Raw genomic sequence first — 27,331 nt, 5'->3', positions numbered from 1 at the left:
CCACGTCCTTGCCCCCCCAGGAAAGACAATCACTGTCCATTTCTGCGTTTCAGAGACAGTCTCTCCTTCTCCTTTTGTCTCTGGGTCAGGTAGTAAGCCTTCGACTCTTAGATAAGGAAAATCTTTTAGAAGATCCCGCGCTTTCTCATATTCTAATTAGCTCTTCTCTTTCTCTGCCACGGCATTGCTCTCCTTTCTCTCTTTCTCTAATCTACCACTCAAACTCCTTTCTCCCCCTTCTTTTATATCCTCCTCCCACATAGAGAGCTTCAGTTCCTCCCCTTTCCTTCCTTCTCCTTCCTCCACCAGGCAAACCTCTACCCCTTTTTTCTCCTCTACTGAAGGCTTCTTTCATCTCTCCTGTCTCACCCCCTGCAGGCTCCTTTTTCCTCTTTGGGCGTTTCTGTTGGTGAGGACGGCTCACTTGCCTCCTGCTTTCCTTCACACCATGAAAAAGAATTGCAGTTCTCAAACTGGCTTTTTATCTCCAGAAATGTATGCAGTACATCGATATGAAAAATAACAGACTTGATCAGCCCTGTTTCCAATGTTAACTGAAGTTTTTTCCAGTCCTGGAGCTTTTGTTTTTCTTCAGTATTGTGTCGAGTAATTTCCTTAAGTAATGCTAACTCCTTTAGAATGGCAACCCTAGCTTTTGGCTTTCTGCAGCTTTGGTTAAAAACAAAGTTGATCACAAAATACTTAGAACTTAAATGTTTAACTAAAATAAAAAAAAACACCAGAAAATCCATGCTTGTTAAATATTATGTGTTCATTGTTGGAGAAACAAAAATCCTTCTCACAGTATCATTGAACAGAGTATTATAGTTCATATGTCTGTGTGGAGTTGGTGATTGGTCAAGTAGAGTAACGTAAGAAACTCCTCTGAATATTCATGTTTAATCTGTTGAACTGGAGATTGTTCACTTTCAGTGCCTTCACAAATACCTGTTTCAGTGAGCTTTGGTAGCTAAAACAATAATTCATATTCTAATGTAATCAGAGAACTAATCTGAAAAAATTCAGAATAAATCATTTTTAAAAAATGTATAGCAAGGGCCTCCTAGAAACAAAAACTATATCTCTGAGTTGTAGTTTTATGCATACAGTATATATTAAGGTTATAGCAAAGAAGAGTACAGTACACTTTTTTTGGGAGGGAGTTGACATGGTTCAGTCAAGTCTTTCTAAGTAGTGATTTAAATCATGAATTTCCATACATGTTTCAGAAGCATTTTGAGTAATGCTTAATTTAAGTGAAGATTAAATTGCCACTCTTCACTCTTCACCAGGACAAGGTAGGCTAGATGGCTTAGCTTTGATTTGATCACAAATGCTCACTAGTTCTCTGTCTGCTGGAGATATCCTTTATTATTTTCAGGTGAAAGACGTGAATAGAGTTTTAATGTTTCTGCAGAAGTGAGGAGTAAGAAGTGTGCCATCAAGTCAATTCTGACTTACACTGACCCTTTTCAGGTTTTCCTACCTAGAGAGTACTCAGAAGTGGTTTATCATTCCCATCTTCTGGGGGCATCCTGGAATTGTGCAGCTTGGCCAAGGCCACACTAGCTGGTTCTTCTGGGATACGCATTGCAGAACTGAATTTGCAGCCTCTTGCCCTATAGCCAAATACCTAACTTACTGAGGAAGAGTACGGTAATACCTGTTCAAATAATGGTTGATTTATGAAGAAGTGTTAAATGCACATGTGAGACAATGGCTGTTATAAAGCCTAATTTTTTTTACCCTCTCAAAGTGTTGCTTTCAAAAAAAAAGTGTCATTTTCCATTATGTGTATGTCAAGGTGGACATCATGTGTACCCCAGGCTATTTTTGTGACCCCTGCAAAAGCCCATAGAAATATTCCATCATTAAAAGAAATGTCACCAAACATCATGGCTTACCAGCCACTTTCCTGTCTTTGTATTATACGTGATGTATACGACAAGCTGTATAAAAGATTCACCCAGTGTAAATGTTCCTCCTATGGAGGGAGAATCTAGTCTTCTGTGAAGTGGCCCTCAGGATTGGCATCATATGCTTGATTTTAAATTAAGCGGTTTCACAGAAGGAGAATTTCCTGTCCCAAATTTATAGGACAATTATGTCTCCTGAACAGATTCTCTAAAGGATTGCCCTCGTATGCAGTGAGAATGGAGCAAGAGGGAGCTCTGGGTGAGGAGGCATCATCCCAAATGAGGCAGAGTCTACCCATTTTGGAGGGTGTTTATCACTCCTACAGCAGTCGTCTTGTGTCATATCCCAAACAATTCAGGAAGGCCCATGGCCCTATTTTGGCCCTTACAGAGGGGTAAGGGGACAGGCACTTTGTGAACTTCAAAGATGTACATCAGGATTGAAGCTATAAAGTCTTGTGTGTGGCTACTCCTGCACAATTGTAAAACTAGCCAGCCAATCAACCATAATACTTCCTATATCTTCTGTTTCTAGAAAATATTTAGTAGTGGTTAAGCAATCCCATCACAGGAAAAAGGTGTTTACCAGAAAAAAAGCCATATTCAACTTTTTGCTATTCAATATATATACTGTTGACAGTACAATCAATTCCCTACCTACACTTTCTCCAGTTTTCTGTAAAACATGTATCTGATTATGCTTACTTCATTTGAGTACATGGAAGAAATGTCATTTGTGCAGCCTTTTTACAAGCCGTTATTTTGAATTCCATCTATTACTAAAAAAACAACAGCACATTAACTTGTGATATCTGCAGATATGCTTGTTATTTCAAGATAAAACATATATCTCATGAATTCACCCCATTTAGTTCAAGGATTCAAATTGACAGCGACATTATTTGTCTTAGAGATGGAGTAGGGAGGACTGACCCCTATTCACCAGGATTTTTTTTCAATGCTTGGAGTGATTTCTGAGGCATTTTTGACTCCATGGAAATTACAGTGTTTTGAGGATTAAAAAAGTAGGATTGGGTCTGAGTATGAGTTTGGATTAAATTTACATGTCTTATATTTCCTGACCCCACTGAGAATTCCAGAGCCCTTTTCCCACTGGGGCTAAGTTGATCCACCCTTTCTAGGATTTTTTAGGTGACCACTCAGAAGTGGTTTACCTTCCCTTCCAGGTGTGCTCTAGGACCATGTAGCTTGCCCAAGGCCACACAAGCTGGCTGTTTTACAAGGCATAGTGGTCAATTGAATATCAGAGCCCTGGCCCTGCAACCAGTTACCATCTCATTGAGTTACCCAGCTTAGACTCATAGTTCACTAAAAATGTCATACAGCATTTTCTGCTCCTTAATATATTACATTGGATGGGGGTGTGTGGGGGAATGCTTTAATGTTAAGCCATAATAATGCCTATCCTCAAGTAGGAGAGGGACAGCAACAAGAAGAATCACAAAAAGGAATACATTTATCAGGACAGTTATTTTTTCAGCTGTTTTTTGGCTGTAAAAGGAAAAAGAAAAGGAACATGGCATGTTTATAATAACTATTCAGGTCACAGTGCCTTAGAATATTGACCTCATAGATCTAGTCTTTGTATACTTTGCAACAAAGTGTGACTGTAAGGGATGAAAATGTCCCATCCTGATGCATAAGGTTTAAAATGATCAAAGTTACCCTAGTTCCTGGATATCTGATAAGCTGATGTTATCTTCATTCTACTGGAGGAAAAATTCAGAGTTGCTTTGAAGTTGGTTTAGACATGCAGTGATCGAAGTTGATCTGTTTTTATTGCTTTACCCATTCTGATTGCCACTTAAAGACATAGTTCAAAACAGTTTTCCTAGGGTGTTAGTCAAATACACCATGGCAAAGTCATTTCAACTGCCTGTAGGTTTTTCTTAAACATCTTAGACTAAGATATGTTGTTTCATCCCATTTCCAATGGTTTTCCAGTAAAATATAAAGAGTAATATTTTCTGGTGCATTTGTCTAGTGTTTTTAGATTAGCTACTTACTTTATAAATAGTTTTTGTGTAGAGCTTTTAAAAGCTGTTCTCTACAAGTTGTGACCAACCGCAGAATATAGCCCACCAAAGAAGTTTGACAGTCTACCAGAAGCTTGATAACTCTTGATTTTGAGGCCTGCTTGCAGGCTCTCAAGAAATTCCAAGTTACTGTAAAATCTGCAGAACTCCAGAAACTTAGATTTGACTTGTGCTCATGTTACTCTGCCAGTTGTTTAAGCCACTTGAGTTTTGACACTGAATATTGGGATAGAATCAAGTCACTGCTTCAATATTACTTTTGTGATATTTTTAATTGCATGAGAAGATGGGTGATGGTTTGTAACTGACTGTTTTTATTGTAACTGCTTAGGAATCTAGGAAGCAAAACAGAGGTAAAGTTTGGCTTAACTAAATAGCCAGACTATGTGGTCAGATAATTTCTGCCCTCTGACATAAAAGGGATGGAAGCAAGGAAGCTTTTAAATGGATATTTTATGACTTGTGATTGGAATCCATTCATTCATGCTCAAACCACTGCATGTCATCCCTATTAAACTAAAAGTGGCTGTGTGTAGGTGTTTGCAGTGTGCATCTGACTAAACGTAGCATCACACAATCTCTCATACCTTGATCCATTCAGTGACATCATTGTGATTTCAAACTGAAGGGGAATCCTTATTGTGTTTTATAAGAAACCAGAAATATTTGTCATGAGAGAAGATTTGAAACCTCTTGACTGATCTGTACTCAAAGACTGTCATTTGAAATTCTATAGCATAGATTTAGATGGCTACATTTAAGATGCTGTTTTGAATTCTGGGGTTTTTCTTCCTTCTCTCAAATTAGGCAGCTGTAAAGCCCAAGGATTCTGACTGAGAGGTGGGAGTGACACCTAGTGGCTATTTCAGGGCTTTTGGAGTCAGAAAAGGTCTTATGGATCTAAGGTTAGATAACTGGCTTACTTATTAGATGAACAAAATACTACTCCACTGAGACACCAAGACAGATCTAGCTATAGTAAATAGAGGATAATGGGGTGATCCCGCCTCTGTTCCACTTGATCGACTGCCCTTTATGCTTTCTTTGCCATTTCTGATACATATTTAAACAATTTAAAAGAGTTAAGCGTAAAGGTGGGTCTCATTCAGCAATATCTGAAGTTGATTCACTAGCATTTGTTGAGTTTTACTTGTCCCTATAGAAGGGTTAGGATTTTCTTAGTTTATTCTCACATACACAGTGGCCTTATGAAGAGGAAAAACTGGTAAAATTACATACTGAGAGAATAATGGTTTTCCTTTTTCCAAAAGGCACAGATGATCTTGCCCTTTATAAGCCTGGGAGGTCAAGAATTCAGATTACAGTGGTGATCTTGACAGCCCTAAGCACTTTGTCAGGAACTGTAGTTTACAGATGATCTAAGGTGACATGACAAAGTGACACATTTTGAATCCTTGGGCTTTTGTACTGCTACAGCTGTAGCATTCAGATTGAATGAGAGTGGTGCTTTATCAAAAATTTAAGTAGCAAAGGAGTAGCAATGGCTTATCTGCCTTACAATTCTTGCATGGTTTATGTATACGAAGTCAATTTGAAATGTATGTACAGTATTGCCTAGTACTTATGAATATAAATTATCTTCATGTTAGCTATATGAGCAGCATGACTGGTTGTTCCTCTCTTCCCAGCTTGGGTTAAGGTGTTAGTTATGAACATAAAGTACATATCACAACTGAGTCAGACTATTACTCGTCCAACACACATTCCAGCAATGTTTTGTCAGAATTCCAAAAGTTCGTTATGGAATTACTCAACAAATTATAGTGCTGATTTGAGAGGTAGGGAATGCAATATGCTTGAACTCTTTATTCAGAGAGAATAGCTAGATCGTATAAATCAAGTGAGAAAATGCTGCATTACACATGGATTATTTGGACAGGCTTATAATTGTGGTGTTGCTCAGTGTTACAGTTGTGCAGAACAACTGTCAGGAAGGTTAAAGTTTGATCATTCAATACATTTGATTAAAAATAAGGCTACAAGATAGAAAAAGATTAAAATTAAATTGTATAATGTGAGGCTTATCTGGTTACTCTAATCAAGGGATGAAAATTCCTCAGTTCAGTTCAGATACTAACTATATAATATGGTGGATTATTGAACCATTTTACTTGTGTCCCTCAAAAAGTTATAGCGAACCATGTTCTGAATTCCAGAACTTTTGTGGAGTACAGAATTAATTTTTCAAAACATACAGTAATTTTAAGGAGTTTTGAAATTATAAATATGGGGATGTACCTTAACAACCTTGACATTCTAGCCCCCACTGGGTTCTGAACATGTCGACACACATTTTAGCAGTGCATTAGAGTACTTGTAGTTTCTGGACTAAAACATTGGCCTATGTTCATATGATGAGTGCCTTAAGACATGCAATCATGGATACACACACAGTGAGCTTAGACAAACTTTTAAAGAAACCCTGCAGTGATAATTCTGTTTTTAACGTACCCTAATGTTTTACTCATTTTACATTATGTTTCTTTCATATAATACTCACCTGACAAATTCATTGTAAGGGCGGCAATACTTAAACTTAAACAAATAAACAACTGTCTCCCCCATCAGATTAATGTGAATTCAGAAAACATATGTGTTGAAGCATTATTTGGTAACAGTGAACATCTCTGGGGTGCACTGGCCACATATGTATAGTACCAGGCTTCTTGTTCTAGTTGTTTTTTTTTAAAAAGTAATCCATTGACAGAAAATTGGCTATTATGACAGGACAGAGGAAATAAGATTTTAAAACTCTATATGTCATATAACTTCCCATAAACTGTTTCTATGTCAGAAAGCTTCAAAACAAAGGTTTATACATTTACAACAGCTCCAGTGTATTTTTTAAAAAGTGTATACTACTTTAAGGCTTTTTAAAAAAGAAAATGTTTACTTAAGTATGTAATAGAGGACAGAATATTGACAAAATATACCCATGATATTACTTAACAATCTGCCATGCAACACACATGTTGACTAATGAAGAAATAGAATATACAGGCCTAATCTATCACATATCAAACATTTTACAGTTTAGCCTTTAGCCCATTCTTTTTGTCTTTTTAAATATACTTATTTGGCAACATTTACTTCCTCTTTTTTGTATACTTCTGAAATTAACAGTGAATACTGAAATCTAGTCTGTGACAACCTGAGGTACTAAACATTTCTGTCTTACTTCATTGTCTTCAAATGTAATTGTCTTGTTTCTTTTAGGCTCTATCCACGAATTGTGTATTACAGCATTGTTTGGAATAGGGTCAGCTTCAACTATGGAAACAACACGTTTTTTCATTTTACTTTTCAGAACTTTTTGAAATTTCTGTCTAGTAAATGCATATAATAGAGGGTGAAATATGGTGGTTCCATATGCCATGACTAGAAAACATAACCTCAACTTTACCAAAAGGTCACTTGGGCCCAAACATAAAATGGTAGTATTTAAAACTGTAATTGGTGTCCAACAGAGAAGAAAAGTTGAAATGATCAACAGTGACATTCTGAAGACTCTCTTCTGTCTTTCCCGTCGTTCACGATGTCGTTTTACAGCCCGCCGCAGAGCAATTATAACTGAAACTGAAGTTCTTACACCAAAGACAACATTTCTCCCTCCACTGCTTTGTGATACCTCAGTAGTTTCATGTTGTGTGGATAATGAAATTGTCTTTTTCTTTCTTGCCTTTTTCTTCTGTGCCGTGGAAAATCTTGTGCCTATTCGGATATTAAGGGCCTGGAGGATTTTGCTGTATGTAATTAGCATTACTATAACAGTGAAGAAAAAGATTGGGATTTGTACTAAGAGGTGGTAGTACATGCCTAGTTCTGTGTGGTATTCATTTGCACTGACACACAGGAGTGTCTTATTTTCCCAAGTATTTGCACTGTGAAGACTGAAGAAATTTACTTCAATAAATGGAATCAAAAACGAGAAAAAAGAGACAATCCATATTGATGTCATGAGGATTACAGCCCTTCCCATTGTCAAAATACGATTAGCAGGTTTCACAGAGATATCATATCTATCCAGAGTAATGGCAAAGACATTGATTGCAGTGGAAACGCTTGCGAAGGACACACAGGCCTCATGGAAGCAGCAGATAAGTGCAGAGTTATTCTCGAGTGAAAGCAAAAGAATAACTATAGTTAGAGGAATACATCCCACACAAATGATTACATCAAGAACGTGAAGGTTCATAGTAATAATGTTACTGACAGAGTTGATTAAGTTGGATTTCATGCAGTAAAGTACCAATACTGTGAGGTTGCTGCCAAGTCCCAATACTATCTCTAACATCAGAAATCCAGTGAGAGAAACTTGAAAGCTTAATGGATAAGACAGTGGCTGGTACATATTGGTGTTGATGTCATCAATGGCATCTCGAACTGTAATGTTAGATTCAGACTGCATGTTGACTTCTGGAATGGAAGAGAAACACATTCTTTTGTTGGAAGTTTGTTTTGCCCTGAAAGATGAGAGAGAAGACATGAACCTACTTGATTCTGGATGCTCTTAATAATTTGCAAAGCTATAGAGAAGCAGGTTTTGGTTTACATTGCATTTTGATTAACATACAGTGGATTTGGGATTCTGTTTAGTTTATCAGAACTTAAGTGTGCAAAAGAAAGTAATATTGTTCTTTTAAAGAAGTTGTAACAAAGGCAACATTTGTATTAGAAACTGAATGCATGTCTAGTTCTGGCCTCCAAGCTTGCTGAAAAACTAAGTTGGATTATTTTACATATGACTTGCGTGGAAAAATGAGGTGACTATATGTGAAAGAGGCAGAAGTTTGCCCTCTTTTTCCTGTGGGTATTTCTTTATCCTGACAGTCATGTGTAGATGAAAATGGTCTGACATCAGCTTCCCTTGTAGCTCTAATTTTACTGAGATGCTTCAGTGTTGTATTACTTTTTTCTTGTAATTAGTGTGTGTTCAGATGACCAGACTATATAAAATGTGTATGTCTGTGTCTATGCTGTTTGTGTAAAATAGTGCAGTTAAGTATATTATGAATTCTGTGAATATATACACAAAGCTGGACACATGCACACATTCATTGATTTTAATTCTGAAAGTTTTTCAGTATATTGTATATGTCCTGAGTTTCCTTACATTTTCAGTTCCTGTAGACTCCAGCAAAAAATGGTTTTATATGGTTAAGTTACCAACATTCATAAAGCAAGAAGATACAATCACATTCTGCTTGGAAGAGAATACATATGTATATAGACTGATCTAAGTGGATGGTTTGTGAGGGGGTGTTCTGTGAAATACTGTATTATTACTTCTGTCATGAAGATGGGCAAGTGAGCGGGATAATGGTAATTGCGGTCTTATGACTTTTGCTTTTTTGCCACACCCTTAGCATTGTATTGCAGTGTGAAATATTTATGAGAGATGCTTTATACTGTTCTGTTTCTGAAAAATGAACCCTTTCCAGTCTTGTAGAGATTCTGCGGTGTAATTCTATGCATATTTACTAAGAAGTCCTACAGGATTTTTCACTTAGGTAGGTATACATAGAATTGAAATCTGAAAGAAATTTTGATGTATCAACATATTTTTGAACCCTTCACAAAATAAACCCCTTAAAAATTAACCAGATGAGATCATGAAATGCATTATTTCCGTTGGAAATGTCAATAATAGACTTTTCTGAGTTACCAAATAATCAACATATTTATTTGAAGAGTGACTGTGATTCTTTTATCTACAGTGTAAAAATGTGATCTCTCACTATAAGCAAGGGTATGATGGCTTATATGGCAATCTTATCTACGCATGTACAATCTCAAGTCACAAGCAGTTTTAACAGTCATTTCAAATATATTATAAATTATATTGCTTTGTACTAGTTAACAAGAAACTCAGATCCAAAGTTGGTCAGCTGAAACAAGCCATATGATAGCTTATTCTGCACGAGTAAGCTATAAGAAAATGCAAACTGAAATCTTACAAAAATGGAAAATGTTCCATGTGCCAACTTTTAGACGGACAGATTAAACATCAGGTCTTCATCGCATCAGCTAGATGTTCAGTTAAATAAAACCAGAAATGTCAAGATGCGAAGATAATTAAAACAAAATGTATCAGAGCTGTGCTCTGTTCTGTTGTAAATGTTAAACTGATTTTGGGTGCATGCAGCCTCTGACCTACCTGTTTTCTGTTGCCTCAAGGGGCTTTCAGCTTGCTATAGCAGCTTGTCATAAATTCATACATGGTGTCACTGACAGATTTTGACATGCGTTTTCACCTGGCAACAGAGATGGCTGTGATCTGTTTCCTGCCTTGCAGAGTATTTTAGTTTTCTTTTTTGTTCCCACACTTCAGCAGCAAATTAAATAACGATATTTGTTTGTCTGATATGTTTCCAGAGACCAGAGTCCAATGTATATGAATTATTTTTATTTTTAAAGCCATCCATCAATAGCAACAATTCTGTAAGTTGTTCATCACGTCTCATTCCTTCTGTGTTGTTTGGCACCATTTTTAATAACAAAATGAAAATCAATATTAGTTAACTGACTTCAAGAACCATTAGATCTCCTGTTGTAGCAGATGTACACTGATTTTGGTGATATTCTTGATCCTTAGTCTGGACTCACAAGTTTGCCACATAAATAAGTGTATTTTATTAATCCATTTCCTGTGTTTTCCTTTGGAGCCTTTATCTGTATCAGCTTGTTTGTGGCAGTTTCCTTGAACTTCAGTAACTGTACCAAAAGACCGAAATAACACTTTATAGAGGTATTTAAACTTCCATGGATCCTAATTTTGGTTTGCTGGTGTTATCCAGACATTCTGTCAGGGAAGAATTTTGCAGTTTCTTCATTCATTAGCCATATCCATAATTCCAGTTTTGTTTTATAAATCCATTTGTAGAGGATGCTTACCATTTTGCTTTAGCAACAAGCCATTGAATAAATCCTCTGTTATTTAGCAAATATCTTTTTAGTCTTCCATTTATGCAAATGAATTATATATCACTTGAGGGGAAATGTGAACCATCATTTTTTTCTCAATCCTTTATGTTTAAACATATGTATTATAAGCCCATCCTGAAGCTTGTAAGACGAAGTGCTATGAAGATCCCCAAGCAATTGTGTTCTTCATCTTTTCAGTAACAAAACTGTATTAGGTGCTGTGTACCCAGAGAAAGGAAAATAAAACATGTTAGATATTCTAGGGAGAAATGAATAAAATAACAAGTAAAAATACTTTAATCTGATTACACATAAATATTGGCTTCTATGAGAAAATGTAAAAAAAAATGCTTGTTGTCAGGAAGCATATAGCATTAACAAGACTACTAAGTATTTCCAAATATGGTACTTCTTCCCCCACCCCCTGTCATTTCACTTGGTTCTGCTTAGACTAGATGTTTTTTTTTTAAATATTGAAAGCAAAGGAAATGAGAGCAGTAGGGAAGGAAATGTTGCTCCAATATACATTCATAGATAGTATGGATAGTAAATTTAGTGAGATACAGTACGAGTTAAACATTACTGTCTTGACTTCATGTGACCACGTAAGAGCCTCAGCTGCTCTGTGGGAATGATAGCGAGCCTAATTTGCACATGTCTTCTGAATTCCTTACTTCATGTAATCTTATTTACATTCCACTTATTCAGATATCCTTCAGTAGCAAGACATCTAAGAAAGTGGCACCATTAGGGATTAGTCATATAACCCATCCTCCACAGAGAAGTATCTGTGATCCTTTGTGGAGTATTTCATTTTATTTGCAATATATGTCTCTGTCTGGTCTTCTTAAAATTGCCTTCACAACCCCCATTACAAAATATGTAGCACATAGAAATTTAAGCTATACCAGAAACACAGCACATCTTAGGCATTTACAGGCAAAACATTTACTATGGATACCTTTTTAAATGGAAGCAGCATGTCAGTGTTAATGTGTCATCATCACACATAAGAACACAAAGTCAAATGAGAACTTTAGCTTGAACCTATTAGCTTTCCTCTTTACAAAGTAATTTCTTAAATGCTGCCGAGGCTCCATACCATAATAAGGAATGTACCTTACCTCTACTGAGGATTGAATAAATTCCCGAAGGTGGTGGAGCAGTTCCAGGTTGGAGGGATTCATTGTTTTTGTTTTTGCTTTTGCTTTTGTTTTCACTTGTTAGCAGAGTAGAGGGGGAAGAGGGTGAAAAGCATCTCTCCAAAATAAGACCTTATGGAAAATTTGTGCTTGTGCTGTGCCATTGTTTCAGCGTTTTGTTCATGCACACAGCCTGTAGTGCTGCTCTTAGAGCTTGCTGCAGTCCCCCACTTCGCCCTGTAGAATCAATAAGCATTTGCAAATGCATAATGAAAGTAATTTAACATACTGAAGGCTTCTTGTCTCCAGAGACACAACACAGAGGTTCAGCCGTTCTGAAGAGGAGCAGCTTTGCTGCTTAGGAAATCTTGTTCTGGGCAGCTTGTGCAGAATGACAGCCTACCTTGTCGCTTCCCTTCACTGCGGAGAGATGCAGTGCATTCACTAATTTTGATTGGTCAGTGATGTTGGGCTTAAGCTGTGCTTCATGCATATGGGAGTGAATTTTCTTTTTCTTTTTTTGACAGGAAGATTCTTTTTTTAAGAGGACTGATTTTTAAAAACAATTTATACATAAAGCCTTGGATATATTAAGAACGTTAGTTTTAGTGTTACCATTTCATACAGTGTTTTTCTAGCTCATACAATAAATGCCATGTGCTATATAAGAAAACACTAGTAGGAGGAACAAGTGAAATGTATATCTTTATTATGTTTAAACAAGTATATTTTTCTTACATGATGTGTATTTTAGAGTCTTTGTTCTATGACTCCCAATTGGTGTCTGTCCTTTCCAGTTGGTGATATTCAGCCTTTTCTTGTTTTTTTTTAATATGGAGATCAGCTTTTGATGCCCACTTCCAGCAATGGTAACAGCACAATGAGGAAATAATAGAGGAGATCAGTTCAGTTATGGTTTGTGTGGATGATCATTTCAATTTAGTTTAATTGTTTTGATATATAATATATGTCCTACCAGCTGTGGTTTCCATGAATTCCAGTTTGGTGCAGCTTTACCACTTGTTCCAAGCAGTGCAACAAATGATAAAATTGTGTGAATATTATTTCTCTTTTGATGGAGGATGCAAATGAATGCTTACACATGCAGTTTTCTTCTTAAATCCTTTCTTCTGGATATTTTTCTTTTTGTGCATATTTGTTTAAATAATATTTAATGTTTTATTACTTATTAGTAAAAACATCATTACAGTACTTGTATTCTGTGATGAGTTGTGAAGCCAAGAGGTGAAGTTATGGGTTTTGGTTGGGTCAGGAAAGTTCTTCTAGATGAAAATAATAAATATCTAAAAATATCTAAATACAAGCCTTTTGTTAGGTTTAAGAATCCATTAGTCTAAAATAATGTGTTAATATCTACTTATAGATAGCTTTCAAGCCAGTGGGAACATTATGAAATCCATTTTTAACAAGAGGTCTGACGCTTTAGCTGTAGAAATTGTAGCAGTGAAACACTATCCTGTACGGATAGCTTTGACTGTAGGTTTGGCATCCTTCATGTATGTAAATGACTTCTTATCTCTGTTGGAAGAATTGATAAATAATAATTATAGCCATGACATCTGTAAACGTTTTTTTTTTTAATTTTGGAAAATAAGCAAATTATTTGTATGATTCTAAATGTAGTCGTTAAACTCAGTTGTTCATAGTTAATTTTATGACACTGGACTATCAAACTGATATAGCCAAATTTTCATGCAATTAATAGTTTCAGGACTCTAGGTATTCACAATCTGTAATTCCTATTAATTCTGCCCCTCCTTCCAAAAGTGTGAATGCAGGGTGGAACCATCATATCTCTTCCTGTCCGTCCACATCTCATTTCAACAAAGGTGCTGGTTTGGTTAATAACATGCATATTTACGGGCCTCCAAAATATGTCATAGGTGAGAACTCCTTTCATAATCTAGCACAATATTCTGAGGACCTTTGTGGCATTTTTCTAATTCGCACATATACGTACTTTGTTACTCTGTATATAACACGTGACTATTTAGTTTTATTTCAGCACTAAATCCATATACATTATCTCTGTTAGGTTGTATACAAACATGTTTAGGATCCGAATGAAATGTCCTTATAAATTCATTAATTCTACCCTCCATAATCATACCTGGATACATAATAAAACCAACCTCATCTGCATTCCCTTCAAACAAACCCTGTTCCTCCTGTATTATTTTAAAGTAGTTGTAGTTTCTGTCAAAAGTCTACTATGACTACAAGCTTGTTGGTAAAGCTTGTTTAGTCTTTTACCTTGTTCTTATTTATCTCTGTAGAAAACAAGGAAGGTAGAGGGAACTTTAGGGGAAGTGGGGATACAGGCCTTAGTGGGATGGGTGATGAGGCTATCTGAACAGTGGCACTGGAAACATTGGCGTCATCATTTTCCCAGGGCAGAGATGGTTAACAAGATAGAGAAATATAAAGGACACATTTAGTGCTTGGCTCATGAGTTTGAGGTGAAGGGCATCACCAGTTATAGAGGTGTCTGAGAAGGCAGATGGTTAGTGGCTTGCAGAAGAGGCTAAAGACAAGAAAGGAATGTGAGACTTCCGCAGATTGAAACACTTAGGAGGAGGAGCATGAAGTCACTAGTAGCTAAACTCAGGCCAAGAGAATACCATAGCAGAAAACTAGTAGCAGAGCCTTTGTCCTGTCTGGGAAGCGTGGGTGAAACAGGACAACATGTAATTACAAGAAGCAAGTGTATTTCGCTCAGAATTGAAGAATCCAGCCCAGCTTTGAATTTCTGCAACTGCTGTGAGTTAAAGGAGATCTCTGGGTCACTGACTGCAGTAACCAAATAAACAAGCATTTGTTGGAGATGGCACTCTGATCTAGTTGCCAGGAAAGGATCCAGAATGGGATCATGCAGCGTAGAATTCAGAGGGAACCATTTGTCTAGCCCTTTTACTGGCAAACAAATAAATTCTGCTGTCTGCCGTCTTTGGAGTTACTCCAGATCTATTTCAGAAGACACTTCAATATATCCTGAAATTAGAGGGAACTGTTTTTGTTGCTTTTCTATTTATTCCTGTTGAGTTTCACAGCTGTGTCCCTTTTTCAATTGTCAGTTTTGCCTCAGCATTTTCTCTGAAGGTGTGATTATGCTTCATGTTTATTAGCAGCAAGCTGAATACATAGGACATTGACTTCTGTTGTGATAATGATACAGCATACAATTGTCCTCTCTCTATACTTCAATCTGCATTTCATCTCTTGTAATTAACCCCTTCCCTTTTAGTTAGGCGCAATGTCTGTCACATGAATTCAATGGGCAAAATCCTGTCTGCATAGTTGCCTTGACATAAACCAGATTCAGGCACCAGAAATAATTAACTTAAACCCATGGAAAGCATTCTATCCTTCTGTTTTGCTTCCGAGGTTTCCTAGGGTTCCCTTTTACCCTGGGGAAAACTTTGGGAGCCTTGGGATAGAGGGGCAGAGCCTGAAGTAGTAAAAAACTGCTGCAGGATCCAGCAGTGACCTTTGACTATTAACTCCCCCGCCCCACAAGAGATTTAAATATCAATTATATCCTACTTTAGGCATCTTTTTTCCTAAGCTAAATGTTCCCCAATGTGAGCCTTTCCTCATATGACCACTTTGTTGCCTTCAATATCCTTCCTGAGACAGGTTACCAGAACTAATTAGTGCTTCAGTTGCTGCAACACCATGATTCCATTATGGTATCATCAGTTATTTATTCATTATGATCTCTTGGCTAATCACTGCCATTTCAGAACTTGTCAGTTCATATACAAAGTTAAGACATCAGATGATAGGTTGGGGTGGTTGCATTGTTGTTCCCTCCAGTAGAAATTAAGTTGATGAAGAAGAAAGTTGGGATAAAACCCTTTCTTTACCTTGAAATTCAGTTTTATATTTTGTAATAGAAAGTACTAAAGTAGGCTGATTTTTCCCCCCCCACATGCCATTTGAGATCGGAAAGTGCAGCTAGTGCTCCATATTGTGACTCTGTGGAATATGTTCTGTGTGAAATGAGGAAAAATATTTTATGAAAGATGAGTAGCAAAGCCACATAACTTCATGTTGATGTTTACTTATTACAAGACATACATATCACATAAAATAATAAGAAAAAGTTTGTTATGATAAAAATGTGTTAAGCAACTATGTTGGAGAAAGCAACTTCAAGAATCACAATCCAATGTTTTTCTGCCTCCCTTCTCACAAGCAATTCTGTACCACTGGAAAACTTGATGGCTTGTCTCTGTTTTCTCAGCTATAGCATAAACAAGTAATTACATCATATTAAGTTGAGGTGATGTGAACCACTGATGAACAATACTTTTGAGAGTGCTCTCCACCATGGATGAATTTGTGCTCTCTAATGCAGTACATAAACATTTAAAACATATGCAATGTACTGCTAGGATTTAGTAGATACATATTTAGAAAAAGAGTATTATTCTTTGATTGTTTTTAAAGAAAAGTTTTGGCATCAAGCTTCACTGACATATCAGTGTTCCCTATCTTTTAAAACCTTACATTGAGCATTATATTGCTTTCAGTGAATTATTGAACATTGCTGTAATTAAAAACAGTCCTCATTCAGTGTGGTTCTCAGGTTTTCCAACCTTATGTATTAACAATTTTCTTTGGTTTAAGGTGCTTTTGACCTTGTGTCAAGGGCTCTACAGATTCTCCCAACAACTGTAATTTAATTAGAGTAAGCTTTTAATGATAATAAAACCATTTGGATTTTCGTATGGGTGCTTTTAACTGTTAGAAATCTAGACAATAATAAAAACACAGCTGCAGGACACTGTTGCCTCTTGTGAAGCATATATGTGTATGGATTCATCTGGTCAGATTTTCTTCCCCTCATCATCAGGCAATCTGGTGGTGATGGTATTTCATAATATGTTAAGTTGCGCAGTAATGGATGTAAGTTCTTGTAAACTTATTTGTAGAAGAGCATTCTATGAAGCTGATTAAAATAGGTATTAAATGCACATGATTTTTGCCCCAGTGCAGCTAAAATTGGTCACGAGAGCTTCTAATGGGCCCCTGCTACATTTGATTTTACTCAAATGTTCAGGACATGAGGTAAAAAAAAAATCAAGGCAATGATCCAGCTCTCTCTTTACTTTTATTACCAACAAGTAAGCCCCAGATGCAGTATTTGTGGCATGCTTATATGTGTTCGTGCATTGCTTGGTTTTACCATCTTCATTTAAAAATAAATGCCAGCTTTTCAATTCTGCATTAAGCATGCTGTGCAAAATCGAGAAAACTGTGAATTTCTCTTTTATGAAAATTTGTGGAAGGATAAGAATTAAGCATATAATTTGTTTCATTCTTCTACGTAAGCTGCATTGGGACCAAAAAACCTCCACAGCCCCAGTATAAAATATTTTTATGAACAGGTGAGATGTGATAGTGTTTTTGTGCATGAGAACAGCATGTCATAATTCTACATCAGGTTTACCTTTGTAATTAGAGATGGTGGTATTCGTATTTATATACGAATATTCCCCCATAGATGCAGATAACGACAGACCAACCACTCACAATACTGCCACTGCTGCGAGCTCTGCAGTCCCTTCCTATCGCTCCATTGCTCACAATAGATTTGCCACTCCTGGCAGAAGGCGGGATGAGGAGCCTCTCTGCCAGGTTGAAAAGTGGCTAATCCATTGTGAGCAATAGAGAGATAGGAAGGGACCACGGAGCTTGCGGCAGCGGCGGAATCGTGAGTGGTCAGTCTGGCCCCAGGGGGGTGGATCCTCATTATCTGTACCTGTGGGGGGGTATTTCTATACGAATACCCCCATCTCTATTTATAATGGCTACCCAGATCAGCTTGTGGTTACAAATCTGGGACCAACATGGGGTTTGTAGGGTAGATAGTTGACAAAGTCTTTGCCTCCAAAGCTCTCTCACCTCTTTGTCTCAGTACATTTAGATCAATCAGTAAAGTACCCAGTAACTGGGCAGGAAGGGAGAACACATTAGATCTTGCTAAGCTCTACCTCCTTGGCAACAACGTACTGCAAAATCAAGTCCTCAGTCATTCCTCATGGTTTTGAAGTGCAGATGAGAAAACCCAAGCTAACATATGCTTTTGTTAGCTTTCATTGGACTATCTGAATAGTGCCTGTTTAAAAACACAGAATTAAGATTTACTTCAAAATGGGGTCCAGAGATTCAGTCATGGTGTTTGTATGCATCTGTCAATGATAAAGTTGTGCCTTGTTTTACTTCCCTGGTATTGGGTGTGAGAATTTTTTTAATCACTTAACAGAAAAAAGTAATTAAAGCTATCCATCAGATGGTTGTGTACAGTTCAAATCTATGAACTGGTTAATCCACATTTATCATCACTGTTCTCACACTGTGTTCCTAAAATGTCATTTACTCTGAGTACTCTATGTCTACTGCATAGCTTGCTTTGTTTTAACACAGAGTGAAATATTAATATAAATTTTGTGCAATAAATATAATCCATGTCCCTCAGGCTTTTAAAGGAAAATGGATCACAATACTATATCTGCCTGAAGCTTTGGCCAAAATGGACAGATTTTCAGAATTAAGAAGTAATTTATTATCTAGTTTTGACAAATCAATGTTAAGTGCTAGAAACTGAATAACATATGGCAATACTTTGAATGTACAGCTACATTACAATGGTGAAGCTTTTTACATGTGACTGCTTTTGTCATTATTCCCATGGATGCATACAGCTGGCAGATGTTTGTTTAGAACTCAAATTGTGAATTAATTCTAATTCTAGCTTTTGAGAAGAGTAAAAATTTCAGTGCATTTTAGATCCTGCTGTGTCTTGCCTGGTCAGACACCCAATTACACAATCTAAATGTACCATGGCACCTCATCTATTACCTGCAATTTGCCATGGCAAGTTATGCAAAACTTGTGTAGACCTTGATATGATACCAACCAATGAAAATAACAAATATAACATATTAACAATTATGGAAAAGAGTTCAATTATGCCTGAAGCCTAAATCCAGCACTCCACTGGCCCCGCAGCATCAGTGCACATTGCACATTACACTAATGCTGTGGGGCCAGTGGCGTGCTGGGTTTTTTTTTCCTTCTCCAGTAGCCTTTCTTTTTTCTTTCTCCAATAGCCTTTGGCATTACTGAGAAACTAACTCTTTGGAATCTCTTTGCCACCCAGAACTGCTTTCTGTCCACCGTGGGCTACAGTGAGGGAGGGAAGATTGCCCACCCGTGATTCAGCTGACAGAAGCGGTTCTGTCACTCTTAATAAGTATTATTATTGTGGAGAGAGGCATTACAAAGGGCGTTGCTTTGAATAAAATTCTGAATTACTATTTATCTTTGAATACTTTCTGCTTACAATCATTTTTAAATGTGCTATAGAATTTTTTTTTAAGATAAAATATAAGGATTTAGGTGGTGCTTTCCCCCCTATTATGCTTCTGTAGCTATTGACAACTCTTTAAACTTTTAAAGATCTGAGCCTTTGGAGAAACTGAATTTGTCATTGTTTGGATTTCTTTAAATTTGGCTTTTAGGAGTATATCCAGTTGGTATAAATTAGTAATTTTTGAACAAAATCTTGATCAATAGGTTCCTTGAATGAGTGAAGTAAAATTAATTCAGGTTTACTTCTGGTCAAAACCCTTAGCTTAGCTTTTCTTTGCTCTGCTCATTTATAAATTTGGCTGTTTTTGTTCAGCATACTTATATGAGCAGTCGGCAAATTAGATCAACAGTATGCCAGGAAACTACAGTATATGGTGGCTTTATGGCTTGATAAATGAATTGAATGTATATGCTTGCAAAAAAAATTAAAAGAACAGAGCAGCACTCTTGTCTTTAATCTTAGAAGGCTCTCTAAGGTAGTACCATATTTTTCCATGTATACAACCCCCCAATGTATAGGACAACCCCCTAATTTTTACCCTTGCCAGAGGCAGAGGAGCAGTCAATGGGCAGCCATGAGAGGCAGCCCAGCGCGGCTGCTTCTTTGCCTCAATCTCCGCCTCCTGCTGTTGCCTTCCGTGTATAAAACGACCCTCAATTTTCCATCTAATTATTTTATGAAAAAAATAATTTTTCTACACACAGAAAAATACAGTACTTGCATGGATCCCAGGCTCTGATCTAAGCATACATCTTGTGATCAGATACGCTGCCTTAGAAAAATTGTCTGTGGGTACTAGTTCATTTCCTTTGGGGCACCGAGTGTGCATACTGTCATATAAATCTCTTTCCCCTTCGGTTTCATTTGGCAGTGATACTTAAAGCTCTGTGGGGCAATTCATGTACAGTATGGAAGAAGCAAGGGAGAATGCATGCACGATTCTACTTCTTAAATTGTAGTTTTAGTTGCTAGTTTGAATCAGGCCACTTTCTTTGGTGTTGTTTCCCTTCTTTTACATTCTACAACAATATACTCTTCAAGAGCTCTTCTTTGCAAAGACTAAGAGACAAGGCCCTTGCTTCAAGGGGATCTCTTTAAGAGGATGATGCTGTAGAATGTACTATATGAATAGTACTTTAGTTGCTACGTACAATGCTAAAGCAAGTAACTAGAGAAGGTCCATTTGAATTAATGGAAATGATGGAAGAATTTGTTCACCAAATTCCCACTGACTCAATGGACCTGCTCTAGTGCAACTTAGTATACAAATGAACAGGATTTCAGCCCATGTATATATAGCACTATACCTGAGGCGAACAAGCTATTTTGTTGTATTGGAAAGCAATGTATATTCATGGCAATAACCTCAGTGTGGGAACATTATCATATACTTCATGGCTTTGAAGGATGTCCAGCTTGACTCTCTTAACCCAGGTCCATACTAAACAAATTACCGTATTTTTCGCTCCATAAGACGCACCTTTCCATAAGACGCACCAATTTTTTAGGAGAAGAAAACAGGAAAATATAATCTGTTTTCTTTGCTCCATAAGACGCACAGACTTTCCACCCCCCTGTTTTGTGGGGGGAAAGTGCGTCTTATGGTGCGAAAAATACGGTAATTTCCATCTGTGCTCTTGCATTCTGTGAACAAAGTCCAGATGAAAATATTTAAGAAGAGACCATGTGTCTTAAACGAGGCTTTAGTATCAGGAGAGGAATAACCTCTGTGCTCTCTTCTCCTGCCTTCCCCTACTTAGTTTGCTGTTACATATGACTTTAGCAGACTCGGTTACAATAAAACCAGGTGCACTCCTAAACTTGTTCATAATAAAGGTACTCAAAGGTAAGTTGAGGGACATATGTTATTTGATAACGATTGAGCCAGGGAGGTAGAAAGGAGCAAGAGGGAGCTATAAATTAGATGGTAGGGCATGCATAGTCCCATGGAGATGAGCTAAGAAGAAATGTTCAATTGTAGAACAGATTGTCTGTGTGGTAGACAGGTGTATTATGTAAAAATAAAATAAGTTTATTGTCTAACCGTTGTCTTCTTCAGTTTTGTTTGTTGATATAAGCCAGATATTAAAAAGTGGTAGTGAACAATACAATGTCTTATTTTTAACTGACTATTGCAAAAGCAGAATGTTATCAATTGCAGGACATTTGATGCTTCAATTGGGAGCATTATGCCAATAGCTTGGGTTGATTCAGTCAACAGAAATAATCAGATTTTAGGTTTAGGGAGTCCCACTTAACAGTGGGCTAGAAAACCATGAAGGAAAATTGACCCATATCTCAGTTGGATATGTGTACTTGATTCTGGGCAACCCAGTTCTAGGTTGAATAATACTTTATTGAATCATTAGAAATTTGCAAATAAGGCAATCTGACCCACTCCTTTACTGGCTACTTCAGATCCTCAGGTAGCAGCTAAACAAAGAATTGCTTAAATACAAATTTAGTTTTAAGCACCTTGCAAGTGATTGACTTGGTCGACTGAGAACAGATTAGCCAAAAACAGGATTGTACCACATTCAAACAGGTAATTGAGAATCTTACAAAGAATCATGCGGTTATGGATTTATGTTAGTTTCAGAAGGTTATCTTTGGTATCACCAGCTTAAAATGACTAAACAATTCTAATTTATTTGAATAATATTCTTTGTAAAATAACTCTCCTCCTCCCCTGCATAGTATCTCACATAAACCTAGCCAAGGAAAAAGTAAATAAAACATTTTTGAAAAGAGAGAAGCTACACAGATGGACGACTGGTGGTGGTAGGTTTCACCTCTGAGAGTTGCAGCCTTCATAAGATTCTATTCTTTCATTACAAATCTGTTGTGTAGGGGGTGGAGGAGTAACTGTGCTGGAGATGAAAGAATAGCATAATTGTAGCATGTGCCTCTAGTTAGTTTTTTAAATCATAGGGCTTCGATTTATGTCTTCTTTTGTTTTACTGAAGTTCTGACTTTGAACTACTTCAGATTACTGTATTCCTTTACAGGACATTACAGGTGTGTTAAATTGGAAATGTGTAATTAAAATGCATATTTAGGAAGATGTAAAGGAAAATGATCATCCTCCATCAAGGAAATACAGAACAGAGCATTGGCAGGAATAGCAGCTGTGCCATGGCTCAAACTGAATTTCTGTTGGCAGAGCTTTTGAAGTAAATCTTGCAGCACATCGTACTTTAATATAGTTTGTCTTTCCAATATGAGTCAAAGACTTAATAGTGTTCTCTCCTTTTCTGTCCTTTTTAGAATGTTTTATTTACAACAATACAATACATTCCTAAGTATCCGCAGTGCACTACAGTAGGCACACACCTTCATCACTGCTATGAAATTTTAGGTCGTGATGCGGCTGCTAAAACAGTAGGAGTCCAAGGAGTCCATATATGTTTGAGGATAAGAAATACTGTAGTCTGAGGGCTGTTTTGGACATAATTTTAAGCCCTACTTTACAACAAGGCTAGGGACTCCCCCATCTGCTTGGTTCTCCCTTCTCTAGCATGACTACAAGATTTTTTTGGAAGCATTTGCTTCCAATGCTGATTAACTGATGTCCATACCCGGACCAACTGGTTTGTCTGAATAGAACTGTGGTCATATAAATTAAGCAACCTGAAGCTTCACCTTTTGAAGCAGTTTTTGTTCAATAACCATAGTGAAAATTAACCACAGTTTCAGGTGATACTCTAAACTGTAGTAAATCTGAAGAATCAGCAGATTCTTCCAGTGTCCTTTGGCCATGCCAGAGATGGAGTGGGAATGAAGTGCATGATCTTAGGAGAGGGGTAGGGCTTGTTTTAAGTGTTGCACCTGAGGACAGCCAGGGAGAAGATAAAGGCCATAAAAGTAAATAAGATTACTTTGCTTATTGGCCATAAGCATCTGGAAATGAGATACGATCACAGGGTGATTAATCTGTGTGGGAATAGCACATAATTGCATAATGATAGTAGTAGGTAGAGTTCAACCAAACAGTTTTGACAATTGATTTAAGGTGAGCAACATGGGAATGGTGCCATGTCTAATGTGTTGGAGAGATATCGCTATGAAATGTCTGGGAAAGGTGCTTGATCACAAACCATGCTTGTAATGTATGAGCACAGGAGGCAATTTTATATGGTTGTCATGGAAATACTAATTTCTAGTTTCCTGACTGGGTTGATTTTGGTGTCTCTCTTAAAGCACGGGAGATAATACATTTCCTCTGCAGATTTGTCTTATGAACTCATGTCAGCATTCCCCTTCCCTACTGTGCTCTCCTTTCTTTACTTCTGCAGAACATCAGCTACTATTGTGCAAAAGTGTTATGTAATTGAACAGCAGTTACATTCTCAGCTTTATTGTAACCTCTATGTGTCTAAGGATCTGGGTGCTGAACCATCCACTGTAAAATAGTAAACTTTTACTCTATGGTAATTATGTCACATTATGCCATCTTATTTTTATTTTAATGATCACTGGTTAATTGATTGATTAAACAGTGACCTGTTTTTAACAAAACCAGAAACATCTATTAATTTAGTAAGTCCAACAACTGGTTTAACCTATAATTTGTAACCACTGTTTCCTCCTTTCTCCATATTGAAATGGGGAAACAAATAAACAAAACTGCATGATCTGTTATTGACTTTTCATCCTTCAAATTTGTTAATTGTTAGCAATATCTTTAGTTTATGTTTCCCATTTTGTTAGTTTATATATTAGCTGACTAGTTATTATATTTTATCCCACCTGTTCTCCAAGTGCTATAAGGATGATTGTAGTTTTCTTCCTTACAAAATGGCTGTCAGATTAGGGTATGAGCATAAGATTGTTTAGTGACAATTATGTCTAGATGGGAATTAAGATTTAAATTATGCCTTCCAGATTTATTCTCTTTTGTATAATACTCATTTGTGTCCTGTTATTTGTAATCTGAGCCCTTTTGATACTGTGAGATGTAAGTGATGAATATGTGAGTAGCTCAGTGGTTTAGGTATCTGTCTGCAGAGCCGGTGGTTGGGAGTTCAGTTCCCCACTATGCCTCCTTCACAGGGGCTCGACTTAATGATCTACAGCAGTGGTCCCCAACCTTGGGCCTTCAGATGTTCTTGGACTACACCTCCCAGAAGCCTTTACAACCACCTCTGCTGACCAGGATTTCTGGGAGTTGAAGTCTAAGAACATCTGGAGGCCCAAGGTTGGGGACCACTGATCTACAGGGTCCCTTCAAGCTCTGTAGTTTTAAGATGAAGATGAGTGTCTGACTTCCTGCTACTTCTTTCCATGAACAAATTTGTCTCATGTTTATTTCATCTCAAATATTTTCAATTTAATAATCTACATTTTATCTCCTGAAAAAATATCTATGGAGCTGTATGTATATCAAAATAATGATTGCTCATGAATGAATGAATGATTGAATGAATGGTCGTAATAAAATATTTTTCAGTTTTGGTTCTTAGTCTTTGCTTGCTGATAGAAAATAACACAACACCTGGTTAAACCTAGAAAAGTGAGAAAATAAATATCCCATTGACATATAAGTAAATCTGTGTTCAGGAAAGTAAAACATATACAGTATTTAATATTATTGGATGGGATACAGCTTGTTGCTTTCTGCCAGTGAATGCATCTGTAAGCAGAATTGGGCGGGCCATTATTTTAAATAATTCTCCATCTCCATGTATCCTCCCTAGAAAGTTTCCCAAGTCTCTGGAGCAAATTTTGAGAGGTCAGAGAGCTGTAGGGTTTTAAGGGGTTTATTGAAAATTGCACCTTATTTCATTGACTGGAGTAAATTAGTTTTTGTTGCTTTGTGTCTCTGTTTTTTAAAAATAATTTTAAAGGGTTCTTTAGGGCTTTTGGAGTTTGAGAAACACAAATGTGAAACCTGAAAGAGACTTTCTCTTTAACGTAAAAAAGATGGTATATAAAAAGCATAAAAACAAAGAGAAGCTGAAATAACCCAGAATGAAAGAAATATTACAATTGTCACTGTGCACAGCCTCGCTTTTGCCAGTGGGGTTAAATTGTTCAGGTAGTGTCCTTGTTTTCTGTCTTGTGAACCACATACTTAAGAGAACTATGAGAAAGGCCCTTCAGAAGGGAAGGTGACTCTACTTAAACTTGTGAAACTGACACGTAAGAGCTACATTAGTTGAAGGAGGAATAATGTATTAAGGAGCATAGATTAATATTAATATCTGATTTAGATGGCTGGACAGCTCATTAACTGGAGCACCTGGCTGCAAAGCCAGATGTTGGGAGTGCAATTCTTCATGGTCTCTCCTGAGAGGACAGCCAGCCTGTGCTGCCTTGGGCATGCTGCACTGTCCTAGAGTCCCACCAGAAGCAGGGAATGGCAAACAATTTGTACAGACTTTATATTAGGAAATCTTGGCAAGCATTGCTGTAAGTCAGAATTTGATTGATTGATTGAGTGATTGATTGATTGATTGATTGATTGATTGATTGATTGATTGATTGATTGATTGATTCTGTAGACTAGAGATGGGCATGGTTTGTTGGTTCTTGCTGATTCATTTACTTCTGCAACAGGTGTTCAGCAGTTTGGCATCCTGCCTGCTCCCATGGTCACACACTCAGAAACAGCGCCTGAAGGAGACAGGGCACGAAAGCCAGGATGCTGGTTCTGAGTGGGAACCTGCCAGGGTGCCAAACCTCCAAACACCTGTTGTGGCAGTGTACAAACTGGTGCAAATCGCTGAACTGGCAGGTTTTTGCCTAGCTCTACTATAAACTCACAGGTGTACATCTAGGGTCTGGAAAATGAAGCTCTCAGAGCCAGCATGAGTGAAGGTCAAGAGAGTTGGTAACTCCTTCATGACCTCTACTAAACCAGATCTTGTCTCTGTATGTTTGCACTACCAATTTAATAGGCTACCATTCATTGTCAATTACAAATACATTTCATCATTTAGCATGTTCCAGCCTTTATGTTTCCAGGTGGTTGCCATCTGACAGGATTTGTAAAAAAGTATATATGTGTGGAGGTAGGGCATGAAAACTACAATGTTTGAGTGCCTACATGTTTCCATTTCTTTTTCTTTTCATCAGTACTTACTAGCTATAGTATTGTCTTCATGTTTTTCTTTATGCATTGGCAAGATCTTCTTTTGTATGGAGGATAATACCATGAAAGCTTCATGACCCAGCTCTGGCCTACTTGAAGAAGAAGAAGAAGAAGAAGAAGAAGAAGAAGAAGAAGAAGAAGAAGAAGAAGAAGAAGAAGAAGAAGAAGAAGAAGAAGAAGAAGATGATGATGATGATGATGATGATGATGATGATGATGCCCAGTGCTTCCTGGGAGTCCTAGGACTTCCTGGGAGGTACAGTCTTACTGCCTGTTTGGCTCTATATTGTCTCCTAAATGTAAATTACCATAAAATGCCCTGCCATTAGCAGGCAGATAGTTGCTAAAAGCTGGCCTGAGTAGAAGGATGTCAGTGAAAGGATGACAAGGAGAGAGTGAACCTACCCTCTTTGAGAATGAGGCTGTGAACAGCCTCAAGGAGATACAATCTAGAAGCAGTCATCAAAATGCCCTCTCTTCTGTTTCTAAAAGTGGCAGAGCCAAGAATACAACCTCTGCTGAAGATTGCAACACCTAGGTAAACTTGTGTGGGTGAATACAGTCTTTCAGTTACCCTGGACAAAAATTGTAGAGATTTTTTAAAGTCATAATCACCACGTTGAATTGTGCCTTGATGCTTTATACAGTGGACCCTCAACTTAGGAATTAATCTGTATTGGAACGGTGGCCGCAGGTCGAAAAGTCTGTAGGTCGAGAGTCCATTTCCCATAGGAATGCATTGAAAACCCATTAATCCGTAACCAGCCGAAGAAAAA

The 27,331-nt window shown here is 37.3% G+C and overlaps 2 protein-coding genes across 4 annotated transcripts in view; one reads left to right on the top strand and one right to left on the bottom strand.

Annotated features, from left to right (window-relative positions):
• COG5 (component of oligomeric golgi complex 5) overlaps positions 1-27,331 on the top strand; it is a 224,059-nt gene that overhangs the window by 54,929 nt on the left and 141,799 nt on the right. The window lies entirely within an intron of this gene.
• On the bottom strand, positions 5,786-26,049 carry GPR22 (G protein-coupled receptor 22). 2 transcript variants are annotated; one of them, XM_020813080.3, is made up of 3 exons: positions 12,043-26,049; positions 10,152-11,136; positions 5,786-8,457 (listed from the first exon to the last, which is right to left on the bottom strand). In XM_020813080.3, exon 3 carries the CDS (start codon positions 8,430-8,432, stop codon positions 7,131-7,133), a length of 1,302 nt encoding a protein of 433 aa, XP_020668739.1. In that variant the 5' UTR covers positions 8,433-8,457; positions 10,152-11,136; positions 12,043-26,049; the 3' UTR covers positions 5,786-7,130. The 2 variants fall into 2 exon arrangements, with proteins under 2 accessions (XP_020668739.1, XP_020668740.1); XM_020813081.3 differs by having other exon boundaries at positions 5,786-8,410.

Source organism: Pogona vitticeps, chromosome 5, assembly GCF_051106095.1.
Source record: "Pogona vitticeps strain Pit_001003342236 chromosome 5, PviZW2.1, whole genome shotgun sequence".
NCBI lineage: Eukaryota > Metazoa > Chordata > Lepidosauria > Squamata > Agamidae > Pogona > Pogona vitticeps.
Note: the sequence above shows the minus strand (reverse complement) of the source record. Positions and strands in the feature narration are given on the sequence as shown.

What these genes read in the sequence shown, in the direction of transcription:
- GPR22 (XM_020813080.3), bottom strand. Translation starts at nt 8,432, where the DNA reads ATGTGTTTCTCTTCCATTCCAGAAGTCAACATGCAGTCTGAATCTAAC.